At 42.7% G+C, this 13540-nt stretch overlaps 3 protein-coding genes across 5 annotated transcripts; 1 reads left to right on the forward strand and 2 right to left on the reverse strand.

Moving 5' to 3' along the window:
- Window positions 1-305: 305 nt before the first annotated feature.
- Window positions 306-1073, reverse strand: LOC311488739 (gamma-crystallin M2-like; the record flags this gene model as incomplete). Its single annotated transcript, XM_084545590.1, has 2 exons — window positions 726-1073; window positions 306-605 (listed from the first exon to the last, which is right to left on the reverse strand). The coding sequence occupies exons 1-2, from the start codon at window positions 741-743 to the stop codon at window positions 306-308; spliced, it is 318 nt and encodes a 105-aa protein (XP_084401716.1). The 5' UTR covers window positions 744-1073.
- A 1675-nt stretch (window positions 1074-2748) lies between these two features.
- Window positions 2749-7196, reverse strand: LOC311488740 (uncharacterized protein; the record flags this gene model as incomplete). Its single annotated transcript, XM_084545591.1, has 5 exons — window positions 6677-7196; window positions 5954-6222; window positions 3417-3474; window positions 3093-3335; window positions 2749-3021 (listed from the first exon to the last, which is right to left on the reverse strand). The coding sequence occupies exons 1-5, from the start codon at window positions 7118-7120 to the stop codon at window positions 2749-2751; spliced, it is 1287 nt and encodes a 428-aa protein (XP_084401717.1). The 5' UTR covers window positions 7121-7196.
- A 1713-nt stretch (window positions 7197-8909) lies between these two features.
- On the forward strand, window positions 8910-13052 carry LOC311488216 (gamma-crystallin M3-like; the record flags this gene model as incomplete). 3 transcript variants are annotated; one of them, XM_084544784.1, is made up of 3 exons in its annotated part: window positions 8910-9181; window positions 12257-12505; window positions 12771-13052. In XM_084544784.1, 3 exons carry the CDS (start codon window positions 8990-8992, stop codon window positions 13050-13052), a joined length of 723 nt encoding a protein of 240 aa, XP_084400910.1. The 3 variants fall into 3 exon arrangements, with proteins under 3 accessions (XP_084400910.1, XP_084400911.1, XP_084400909.1); XM_084544783.1 differs by lacking the exon at window positions 8910-9181 and adding an exon at window positions 12164-12172; XM_084544785.1 differs by lacking the exons at window positions 12257-12505; window positions 12771-13052 and adding an exon at window positions 9314-9714.
- Window positions 13053-13540: the final 488 nt, after the last annotated feature.

The following is a 13540-nucleotide window of genomic DNA, read 5'->3' on the forward strand; positions in this document are numbered from 1 at the left end:
GTCAAGCTTTCGAACTCTGTTTCTGTAAGGTATCTTGGATATGGGCCTATTAGGATTGCTAAATTGAACAATTTCAAAATGTAAATAAAATTTTAATAAAAGATATTTTAGATCAAATGTTGCTACACTTCTAAAGATAAGTGTAGCAACATTCAAACCAGACTGGACTCTATGCTTTAATGTGATTTACTTTAGTTGATATAAATTGAGACTCTATTGTCCAGGATTTGACAGATATTTAAATCACTGTACGCTGATTAAATTTTAAATGTTATTGATGAAAATGTATTAAAGTGCAGATGCCCTCACACCACAGTAAGTACATCAAACTTTCTTGCCATATTCTCCGTGACTGAACTCACGTTTCGTACGATGCGACACGACCGGATGCTGTCGTTGTAGCCCATCCAGCGCTGGTAGTCCGGGTACTCCCCCCTGGTCACGATGTACTGGTAGCCCAGGTAGTTGGGCCTCTCGTACAGGACCCAGGCGCCGCTCTCCACCCGGACGGAGTTGCAGTGGCTGAAGTGGATGTTGAGCTCGGGACAGTCGCTGTTGCACTCATAAAAGCGACCTTGGAAGTTTCTGTCTTCGTAAAACACAATCTGTGGGAAGACAACTGGCTTTGAGTGGAGACTAATACCTGTAACTGTAGGTTTATCTTAAAACATAAAACCTGCAGCTTTGTGACGTGGCTGGAGTGTTGACCTCCTACGTTGACCTACCTTTCCCACGCGGTCCATGTTTGGGCCTCACACCAACGTTTGATCGCTATTTCTTTTACATACATAAAAACCTTCAGGCCCTGTGCAGATTTATATATCCTGTGTGCATGTGAGCACAATCAAACACGCTGCCACGGGCATCATTGTCATTTTAATTGCCTCAGCATTTATATCTGCACGATCGGCTCTACGCTGTGTTTACTCACAGAGGCTGACCTTTTGATCCGTCAATTTCAGAAACAAGTTTATCGATCCAATTAAACCGTCTCCTGCTGCAGAGGCGCTGTGGCTTTAACGGGGTCTGGCATTGAGGGGAAGGTGAATTCAGACGTCCGTCCTCCACGTTCTGCTGCGAATGATTCTGCATCTGGACGTGATTACACTTTCATCACTCACTCTGGGTGCAAAAGTGTTGGACTTGCTGGCTTTTCTGATTTAGATTACATGAAAGTGTCAACGTCACATTTTTACAGTGTGTCTCCTAGTTGTGTTTACAGAGGAACATCTTGGAGCCCAGAGGAGTTGTCTTGTATTTCAACAATGCAGGTGAACTTCATTTAGCACATCCAGAGCAGAACAACCAGGTTCCATAGCAGCTTCATCCTACAAGCCTCAAAACTTCCTCAAATGTGCAGAATATTGTGACACCCTGTGGGCCTCAAGGTCTACTTCCTGTTTAGGGTGGCTACTAAGATGTGGGGAGGGGCTTGTTTTCCCTTATTACAGACACCTGTGACCACCCACCTATATATACTGGGGCAGGCAGCGTCAATCTCTCTCTCCTTTCCGGATTGTGGTTTGAAGGAACATAATGGTTTGCATGTTCCCTGACACGTATGACATGTCTTAATGTATCCAGAGATTTCACGCTTTAAACGTGGCCAGACACAATCGTGAAGCACACGATGACGAGTTTTATTTACACCCATATGTCCTGCAACATCATCATGAGCTGCTTGAATAACTGATGTCCTAAACTTTGATGGCAAAACAATTTGCACAACCGGATCACCACTGAATGCTTCTCCACGAGGAGCCCACATTCTAAGCAGAAGGTCATCCTGGAGAAAATACCCCTGCTTACTTTTTCCCACCTGAGACACAAGCAAAACCAGGTCATACATGTTCTTGAAGGATGGGTCCTCCCTCTGTTCCTTCACCAGCTCTGAACGAGAAACGCAAAGTTCATTGCGACACTGAAAATGCAAATTTCTTCAACGCACAAGACTTTTCTATAACCCCATCACCAATATCAGTAGGAGCAGCCGCCATTGTTCAAGTCACCGCACAGACTGAAGAAATAGTTCGCTCTGGTTTAGCATCCACTTTTCATATGCGACTCGACGGCTTTGAACCCCATGGTCCCTAACGAAATGGGGAACCACAATCCAGAAAGGAGAGAGAGATTGACGCTGCCTGCCCCAGTATATATAGGTGGGCGGTCACAGGTGTCAGCAATAAGGGAAAACAAGCCCCTCCCCAGATCCTAGTAGCCACCCTAAACAGGAAGTAGGCCTTGAGGCCCACAGGGTGTCATAATATCTATAATTGTGTCATGAAGCTTTAATCATCAAGTCAATAAGTCACTGATCACGTGACAATAACAACATGGACGCCTCCTAGAAGACAGTTGAGGAGCCCAGTGGGTCGTTGGTTCATCAAGTATGTGGAAGTACTTCACTAAAGATGAAGCTCATACTACCGTGACATGTCAGTCCTGAAATACAACTAAAGTACTACTGCATTGCATCTGGAAAGGCTAACGCTAACGCTAGCAGAGGAACGGTCCAAATCCTCTGGACAGCAGTCAGTTAACAACTTCACCAAACGTCCTGTGGTAACAGAGAGAAGGAGGCTGCACATCAACTATTTGATAAAGTTATTAGTTGGCGTCCACTTTAAAAAGTCTGGAGTTGTGCAGCCCCTCATGGATACCCGTATATAGTCATTTTATCTCATGAAAAGAATTAAACTCGACAAACAAGTGTTGGAATTAAAGTATTTTATTGCGATGCTCTACATTTCACAGCTGCATGATTCTTCTGATGGAGCCCACGGTGGCTCTCACAGCCCCCCACTCAGAATGGTGTCGATACTCCCCTTTCTCCAGGAGGTACTGGCGACCGCTGAAGTTGGGATGTTCGAAGAAAACCCAGGACCCGTCCAGGACCTTGCAGGACTGGACTTCTTGTCGAAGCCATTTCTCCGGCACGGACTTCATGTTTTCTGTCAGCTCCAGAGACTGGCCGTCGAAGTTCGGCCGGTCAAACAGCTTCAGCTTGTGTGGCCCTTTGGCCTGAAAAAGAATAAACGCGTTGAGTTTGAGAAAACGTTGATTTTTATTGTTCCTTTGCAACGAAGACTTACGTTCTTGATGATCCTGCAGGATCGGACGCAGTCATTGTAGCCCATCCAGCGGCCGTAGTCATTGTACTCCCCCGGACCGATCACATACTGGTAGCCTGTGAAGTTGTTGCGCTCAAACAGGACCCACCAGCCGCCTTCTACTTTGACCGAGTTGCACCGGCGGATGAAGCTTTGCAGGTCCACCGAGTCTCCTTTGCAGTCGTAGGACTTTCCTTTGAAGTCCCGGTCCTCGTAAAACACAATCTGGAAAGAACAGAAACATGAACTTTATTAACTTGCGTCCGTTTCTTTAGAGAAGACTCAGCTCCTGCAGTGAATCCTTACCTTCTCCATCTCCATCTGTAGAGCTTCAAACACAACAGCCGGTAACCTGCGCACTACTCTTTATACAAGGCAGAGACAATACGGCCAAATGCATAGTTAGCAGAGCATCTAACAGTTATTACAATTCAAATATTCATCTAGAGTCTGCCCATTGTTCTTACTCACTGAATTGCTTTTTTACGCACAATGGTTGTTTAGCAGTGCCAAGAATCGAAACCAGCTCAGTCCAAACGGGTCTGAAGCTCTGCAGCACATGTGACTCGTCTTTATATAAACGAGAAGCTCCGAGCAGTTCAATGCAGTTTGTATTTTTATAGCATTTACTGCTGATTTCTGTGGCGTTTATGGAACCTGAACACAGTCTCTCATGATTTATTAACACGATAAAACATATGACATCATTCGTATTGTTTGGAACAGTTTTTTCAGTTAATTTGCGCTTAGCTCTGTTAGCAGCTTAAGGCTAATTACCATCTGAAAACGTCTAAATCTACTTTATCTATGAATTCTGATTCTGTTTTAGACAATGAACAGCACATGACTAGCCTGGTTTGTAGAGTATTTCTGCAGGTTCGTAGTCTATGAAGCATGGGTGCAGATCCCGGGGGGGACGGGGGGGGGGGGGGACATGTCCCCCCCAGTTTCTGAAAAACATGAATTGTCCCCCCCCAAAAAATGACCTAAATTATTCGAAATTGAACAAATGTATTTTCAGACTTCACATTCTTCACATTTTAGATTCACATATAAAAATGAGTAGGGATGAGTAGACACTCCATGCCCCAAAACCCTTAAAATTGTGATTTACTAATATAACAGTTAAGTAAGCAGTGATACGTGCTGTTGGCTGTTTAGGACAAATAAACAAGAAAGGTAAGCACAATGAATAATTCCTTGTGCAGTACTTTTTTAATGATATGGCGAGCCTCTACGTAGTTGTGATTTATGGTGGCATGGTATGAGTTGCATACCAGCAAAAAAAAAAAAATCACTTTTGTGTCCCCCCCAATCCTGACATCGGATCTGCACCCCTGCTATGAAGTGATGCATCGCTCAATAATCTGTTCACTGTGAGAACTGCCTGGTGTTAAGATGGCAAATACAAAATAAAATCACCTCTACAAGGAGTGTTTGTGTCCAGAGTGTCTTTGCAAACACTCATTAATTCAGAAAGCCAACATGCATGATTCTACTATATTTCTAAAAACAGCCAGCATCTTCAGTATGATGTTTGTTGCTCTACTTTGAAAGTAGTAAACCACATTTCCTGATTAAATGTCACGTTTAACCTCTACCTTTCCAACCTTTATGGTCGTGACCTCTACAGCGGGTCGTAAGCTAAATCGGTGTCAGAAAGGACTTTCCGTTTGGTTGGACTGTCGGTCTGTTGGTCCTCCACCATGGTCCACACCAAAATATCTCAAAAACTATAGGATGGACGGACATTAGAGTTTGTTCAGACATTAATGGGCCATTCATTCTGGAGCGTATCCCAGCTGTCATTGGGGTGAGAGGCAGGATCCACCCTGGACAGGTCTCCAGTCCATCCAGGGTCAGACTGGATTCAAACCTGGAACCTTCAGTGCTGACCACCACGCCAATGTGATGCCCGTCTTTGCAAACATGTCAAATTATATATAAGAAGCAAATAAATATCTAATATTGTGTGTTTTTACTGTATAATTTATGATATTTACTGTTTCTTAATATAGTTACATGTAAACTTTGCAACTAGGTCGTTTTCTGTCGTTTTCCTGGTACCGGTGCAACACATTCGTCTTTAATAACGTTTAATGATGATCATGTACATATGTGCCAGTCAGGATCTATAGAGACACATTCATCCCTAGAGTTGTCCAATAATCTTGTTCTCAGAGACAATTAGTCCTTGTTCTTTGAATTCATGTGTGTCTGTCCTGCAGTCCTAGCTGTCCAGGGCGTCCAAAGTGGAGTCATCTGGGACTAAGATGGTGCTTCTCATCAGAGTCTAAGCTCCAAAATATTTAACCTCATAACCTCTTGTTGCTTCATATAATTCCAAATGAACCCTGCAATACTGAGTGTGTCATGAGAAGTAAACCACTAATGCAGCTTCACAAGGAGCAGATGAAAGACTAACGAGGTGTCGGGTAATGAGGAACAACAGAGACAGAACCGTTAAGGGCAAGAAGAGTATTTATTCATTATAGAGAAACACTGAGGTGGTGATGGGGAGGCAGGGGTTCAGAGGGGGAAGTAGGATGAAGAGCTTCCAGAACCCATCGAGGGGTTCCCCAAACTTTGGTGGAAACTGACTTTGGCTGAGTCAAGATTTCAGAACTTTGGCTTTGGATGTGATGGAAAACCACTGTCCTCATATCAGCAAACTGGTTTGGTCAAGTCTAATTCCACTGTGTCCTCGTGCGATGGCCTCGGATCAAAGAACTGTCACAAGTTAAACTTTTAAAGGTCAGAAGTCACACTTAATGATTATGATCGGCTGATTGCCTTCTTTGCTTTAGGAAGTCTGGAACTTTCGGAGCCTGCTGTCCTAGAACTCTTTGATCATGCGGAAGGATCCCATGGTTGGAGAGCTGGCGCCCCAGTCAGTGTAGTTTGGGTACTCGCCACGTTCCAGGAGGTACTGGTGTCCGTGGTACTCGGGCTGATCGTAGAGGACCCACGCGCCGTCCGTCACCACGCAGGAGCGGAACTCCCGTAACTTGAAGGCCTCGTAAACTGACGGACAATCCTCAACGCACTCCACCGCCTGACCTCCAAAGTCCTGCTTGTCGTAGAACCTGATCTTCCAGGACCTTCCATACACCTTTGACAGAGTCACATCAGAGGATTAAGTCTCCTGAAACTGTGTTAGCGCTGAATCATTTGACCTACTTTCTGTTTTCTTCGTTTACTTTTAGATCACATCTACAAATGGGCTTCTTGGCTGTTGTCCTAGTTTCCTTCAGTAATTGATGGCCACGAGCAAAAAGCTCTGCTGCCAGATCATGAGCCCTTTATCTCTCCTTTGTGTCTGTTGCCTTTGACTGATTACCGCCTGGTTGATGCACTCTGTGGTATTTGGCTGCAGCTGGGACCTGTCCTGCACAAAATTAACCCAAAATCTGACTTTTTAAGTTTTATCTAAACTGCAGCTTGGCGCGGTGAAGCCGTTGAACCTGGATCACATTAATTAGTATTAACAGTGATGTTACAGGTATAAAGGAATCAGTACTGATGATATGATGTCCCGTGAAACATCTACAGGTGACTGAGCTTACATTTCTGATAGAGCGACATGACTTGATGCTGTCGCTGAATCCCATCCAGTGCTGGTGCTCGGGGTACTCCCCTGGACTCAGGACGTACTGGTACCCGGTGTAGTTGGGGCGTTCGTACAGCACCCAGCAGCCACTCTCCACCTTAATGGAATTACAGCGGCTCAAATACGAGCTCAGGTCAGGACTGTCAGTGCTGCACTCGTGGCTTCGGCCTTGGAAGTTCTTGTCTTCGAAGAACACAATCTGGCCCAGAGGAAACAGAAACAAATCGGATGCATTAAGTACAACGTTAGCAAGCTGGCGGTTCTTAGCTTCATACGGGACGCGCAGCACCTGCTCCTTACCTTCCCCATTGTTAATGATACCGTTGCCTCGATGTAGCTGCAGCTGTCTCTGGTTTATATCTAAAAGCAGAATGTGCAGACGAGGTAAAACCATTGTCATCTAAATTAGCACCATTTGCATATCAGCAAAATGGTTTGGTCAAGTTTGATTTCCCTTTGTCTACATGTGATGGCCCCGGATCAAAGAAGTGCCAAATGTCACATGTTTAATTTAATGATGATTGGTTCCATCGGGTTCTGCGCAGTTAACGGATTACTTCAGAAATCATTTGGTAAATTGTCTTTATAGATTATTGCCACACTATGGGACAGTCTTTTACTCTTGGACAATCCTTGGCTACATTAAACCTTGACACTGTTAAATCTTATCTTTAACACCAAAGCCTCTTGTTCTTTCCAGCAGTGCATCCATGCATTTCCATAATTTCCACACACGTGGATTTTACATGATCTTTCACTTTTTCATTCCTCTTTTGCCAACTGAATGTAATTTCACATTACTGGGGATAAACTCATGATTTGATTATTGGAAAGAACAACTAAAATAATATCTAATTGCTTTAAATTTAACTTTTTGTTTTCCATGCAGAACTTTGATTGTATGTAAAGAAGGATGAAGTCTTGGTAATGTCAACCATATGTTTCCTAAAGAGATGTTTTGAAGCTCAGTGTGGTGTCTCCATCTGTCGCCATCTTGGCAGTACCTTGGAAAGATTCTCCCTGTACAGTTGTTATGAATGTAGACATTAGCTCTAGAGACCAAAACTGTTTATTGAACCAGACTGAAAACATGTTTATTTAACATGGAGGTCTATGGGGGCCTACTGACTCACTGTTGTAGCCTCTAGTGGACGTTAGACGAACTGTAGTTTTGACACTAGTCTCTCTAGTTGTACAGTTCAACACATAAACCATATCTGTGTCTATATCTCCCCTAATCTACTTGTGAAACATGGTACAAAGAAAAATTTGGCACCTAATTTAATGTCATTTAAACCTGAAGGTGAATGAGGATTGACTCGCTTTTGGACATTATTGGAACTGCAGTTTTTGGCACTTCAATATTTTGGCTTTGGCGCTTGGTTTCGTATATATATATATATAAATATATATATATGTATAAAGATTTGCTATTGCCAGTTTAGGTGTGAGCACTTAAGGTTTATTTAACACCAAGATGAAATGAATGAGAACTACAGTGGGACATGCACAGATGTAAAGTAAATAATATTGACTGAATTGCAGTTTAAAAGTTTTGCAGGACACTTGAATAGAATGGATCCATCTTTAATGGGACAGTTGGGTTATATGAGTTATACTTGTGTATGACCATCATTTCTCGTAGTTTGGAGAAAGGTCAGTGAGTTTAAATGTATGTTATGTTTAGGATATTATGACTAATTTAACACACAGCCTTTAACCCTCTCCTAATGGGAACTGAAGCTGATAGTCACCATCACCATCCACTGACAAAACTCAGATGTAGGCAGCGCTGGACACATGAGACAAAATTAACAGTTTTTACTCTGGTGGCTTTGAAATTAGCCAACAGTTTGGTTAGCTAGAGAAATAAATAATAAAAACTGCAGCCCAGTTCTTCTCCCTCCCGTCCTGCCTTATGTCTTCCACCCATTTCCCCTTCCCTTTGTTCTGGATCATGATGGCACAGATGAAATTAACAGCCATAGCAGAGCTGCTTATTCATCAGCTTCCAGGTAATTTGAATAACAAAACCCTGTTACAGCGCCTATAAAGTATAAAAGCCGCCTGGCAGCCACAGGTCGTTGGACAGATTCCCACAAACACAGACACATCAGTCATGGGCAAGGTATGTAGACGTGAAAACAATCTGCTTTCAGTTCGGGAAGAACTTTAAACAAACTGAGAGCTCCTGCACATCAATCTTTTCTTTGTGTTTCAGATCATCTTCTACGAGGACAGGAACTTCCAGGGTCGCTCCTATGAGTGCATGAGCGACTGCTCCGACACGTCCTCCTACCTGAGCAGGTGTAGCTCCTGCAGGGTGGAGAGCGGCTGCTTCATGGTCTACGACCGCCCCAACTACATGGGTAACCAGTACTTCCTAAGAAGGGGCGAGTACTCCGACTACATGTCTCTGGGCATGAGTGACTCCATCCGATCCTGCCGCTTAATCCCTCAGGTATGAAAGGGTGAAAGTTACTTCATCTGCATGCTTTTTAAAGTCTGACTATGGTATGAAACTTGCTGAGATGTTTTCTTTGAGAGGCAGCAGCAGCATTACACTTCAGTCCTCTCCTGCTTCGGTCCACAGCACCGAGGCTCGTACAGGATGAGGATCTACGAGAGGGAGAACTTCCAGGGTCAGATGCACGAGCTGATGGACGACTGCGACAACATCCAGGACCGCTACCGCATGTCCGACTGCCAGTCCTGCAACGTGATGGACGGCCACTGGCTGATGTACGAGCAGCCCCACTACAGAGGCAGGATGATGTACATGAGGCCCGGCGAGTACAGGAGCTTCAGGGAGATGGGATACAGCGGCATGAGGTTCAGCTCCGCCAGGCGCATCATGGATTCCTGCTGAAGCAAAGAAATGTTCTGTTGAATAAAATGAAACATGAATCAAAGAGCACCTTGTCTTCTCGTCATCTCACACGAAAAAGACGGAATTTATTCTCTTTTAGTCTTGAAAGTGAGATAAAACCTCATCAGTATGTTACAATATTAATAATAATAATAATAATAATAGTGTATTTGTCCACTTCCACCTGTATTTAAAAGTTATACAAATTTGAAAATGTCCCCTCAAGATAAATTTAAACCAGATTTTGTGATTTATTTGCAAGAATTGCACGTTAAAACCAAAACGTCATTTAAATAGATGACTTAAATAAAAACTTATTCCCATATTGTGGATTAAGCTCCAGAAACCAGGATGTAAAAATATTAATTTTGCACGTTAACAGCGATTTAATGAACTGCAGTTGGCGTTCATCCAGAGGAAGGCATTCACTACTAGACTGTATTGGAAATAAACAACATCTGATGAGTGAAGTGTTTTTTGATGTTACGTTTTTCAATCCAGGTAATTATCCAACTGATCCGTCGTTAAAGTTAAGATATGTGCACTGATAACATCAGTCCAGCAGCTGATTCTTACTTATCTCAGTCTTAGCATGTTCTAATGTAAAAACCACAATACAATACAACTTATGAACTCAACGTCCACCTCAAACACTCCTCTGAAAACATCAGCAAACATGACACAGCTAGTGAATTCAGAACATAACAAATACAGTATTTCCACCCACAACGTTCTTGGTTCCACACTGTTCATACGGACTCTTCGCATCAATCTGGAGGCAGCTCAAGCATCAACAAGATCCAGGACATCTGTTCCTGCTGAACTCTTACATATTAGCTCCAGTCTCATGATCTAGTCCAGTCTGTTTTCTGTAAATCTGAGATGTTACGTTATAAGTTCATAAGTCTCGTCTCTCTTCTTGCAAAAACAAACACTACAAAGACAACGTTTGGTTTGTTTCTATGCTGGTTTTCACTGTTTTTGTTTCAACACATTTCGTTCACTCTGTACCCTCATCTACATGAAGCATGTCACTGTTTTCTGTCATTATCAACTTTGTCTCCATCATCATTTATGGACGGGAGCACATTTAGCATCTCCTGTCTCACAACACATCTAATGGTCATGCATTTTCTACAGAAGCTAACTTTTATGCAAAACAGCTACAGCCACAAACCTGCGTAGCATTAACATTGTGACTGTGTGCATGCTGGAGTAATTAATGGAAACCAAAGTTTAGGAGCACTGACTCAACTAAAGTTCCAGGACACTGACCCAACCAAAGCTTCAAACAGCATTTATCTTTGATTACAGCAGTGTCATTGTTTCGATAATCTTCTCCAATGTCACCAGATTTATTTCCATCCAGTGTTGCATTCATTCTTCACCAAGATCTTGTATTGATGATGGGAGAGTCTGACCACTGCACAAAGCCTTCCCAAAGATTCTCAATGGGGTTCACAAATTGTGGAATGACCTACCACTCCACATCAGACAAGCCCCCCCACTGTCCATTTTTAAAACTTGTCTTAAAACCCATTTTTATTCCTTGGCCTTTAACCCAGCATGAGACATGAGACTTTTTCTGCTTTTGTTTAGTGCTTTTATTGTTTTTATTGTTTTATTGTTTTTAATAGTTTGTCTCACCTATGTACAGCACTTTGTTTCAGCTGTGGTTGTTTTTAAAGTGCTTTATAAATAAAGTTGAGTTGAGTTGAGTTGAGTTAAGGTCTGGAAAATTGCAAACTGAAGCCTTTTTTTCCAGTTATCCTCACTGATTAGTGGTTTTCTAAAGGCTACACAGCTGTTCAGTCCCAATCCCTTGAGTTCCCTTCACATTGTAAATGTGGAAATGTTCTTACTTTCACTATTAAACATAGCCCTGAGTTCTACTGTTGGTTTTCTTCCATTTGATTTCACCAAACATTTAAGTGATCACAATGGACGATGGTTCTCCATTATCCTTCCAGTTTTTAATAATGTGTTGGACAGTTCTTAACTCAGTTTTAATAGTTTCTACAATCTCCTTAGATGTTTTCTCTGCTTGATGCATGCCAATGATTTGACCCTTCTCAAACAGACTAACATCTTTTCCACGACCACAGGATGTGTCTTTAGACATGGTTGTTGAAGAAATGAGAAGCTACTCATTGCATCAGTTGGGGTTAAATAACTTGTTGTCAGCTGAAAGATAATCACCAGTAATTATCCAATAGGAGGACTTTTTGATCTCCACCAAATATCCAGGTGGATATTTTTTTTGGCCAGGTAGTGTTTATAGATATAGATATGAGAATATGACACAGCACCAATAGCACAAAGAGCCCTAGCTGTGACCTGTAGCCCATAGGAAAGCCACTGTGGCTGGCACTGCACCAGATGCATACAGTCTGGAATAATAACCATTTACAGAGCGATTTAACAAACATTATGGTCCTGTATGCTACGTTGCTGAGTAAGATATTCAAAACAATGGCTCCGTAGATCATTTAGTCATCATGATGGGTATAAAAGTGACAGTGAGTGTGGCTGGGCATAGCACCGGTGCCATCACAGATTGGACTGAACATTAAAATGGGCAGAGTAAGAGAGGATTTGAGTTTGTTCACCATCATTTAAGGCTGGTAAACACTCCATCACATGTTAAATTGTTTTTTTCATTTTCAGATCATCTTCTACGAGGACAGGAACTTCCAGGGTCGCTCCTATGAGACCAGCAGCGACTGCGCCGAGCTGACCTCCTACCTGAGCCGCTGCAACTCCTGCCGGGTGGAGAGCGGCTGCTTCATGGTCTACGAGCGTCCAAACTACATGGGCCACCAGATGCTGGCGAAAAGGGGAGAGTATCCCGACAACCAGCGGCTGATGGGAATGAGCATGAGTGACTGCATCCGCTCCTGCCGTATGATACCAATGGTACGAGGCTTCGTTATGTCGGCTTGACGATACAAACCTGATTCTCAGATTAACAGAAAAAGCTAAATATTTAAACAACATTTTAAGAAAAATTCTGAGTAAAACCAACTCTCCCAACCATTCTTAAAGTGATCTTCTATAATAATAATAATAATAATGCATTTTATTTAAAGGCGCCTTTCTTGGCACTCAAGGACACCGTACATACATTCATAAGAAACGACAGCAGAAGAATAAAATATATATATATACTGTCATTCTACAGCACAGGGGTCAGTTCAGGATGAGGATCTATGAGAAGGAGAACTTCGGTGGTCAGATGCACGAGCTGATGGACGACTGTGACTCCATCCAGGACCGCTACCGCATGTCCGACTGCCAGTCCTGCAACGTGATGGACGGCCACTGGCTGATGTACGAGCAGCCCCACTACAGAGGCAGGATGCTCTACCTGAGGCCCGGCGAGTACAGGAGCCCGAGGGACATGGGAACAGGTCCCATGGACATGAGGATCGGATCCATCCGGCGTATCATGGAGTCCTGTTAGATGGGAGGGACTGCAGACTTGAAAATGTGATCAATAAATATTAATAAATGGTTCATATCTACAAAGATTTTAATTATTTATCATTTCCGACATTTTGGAGAGAGCGTTAGTATCAGCATCTAACTCATCTGCTGCTTTTTTAATGCCACGTTTCTTCTTCTACTTCTTCCATTTATGAAATGTGTTCTGTGTTGTGATGCATGTGACATTAAAAGTGAATTTCAAGGGATAAAATCGTAGCAGTGGGACCAGAATACACTGCTATGCATTTCAGATATAATAGTTTAAAAAGTCCAGAAACACTTACAGCAATAAAGAAGTTTTCGAAGAACTGTAAAAGCAGCAGGAAGTGGAACTGTAAGGTCAAAGATGAGGCTAAAAATGGTCACGAGGGTATTTAATTAAATAATTTAGAATATAAAAGTAAATTTCAGTATGAATTTAGCGTTAAAGTATTTAAGGTTTTAATTAGGCAGAGGAAGGACAAG

Source organism: Chelon labrosus (genome assembly GCF_963514085.1).
Source record: "Chelon labrosus genome assembly, chromosome: 5".
Taxonomy (NCBI): domain Eukaryota; kingdom Metazoa; phylum Chordata; class Actinopteri; order Mugiliformes; family Mugilidae; genus Chelon; species Chelon labrosus.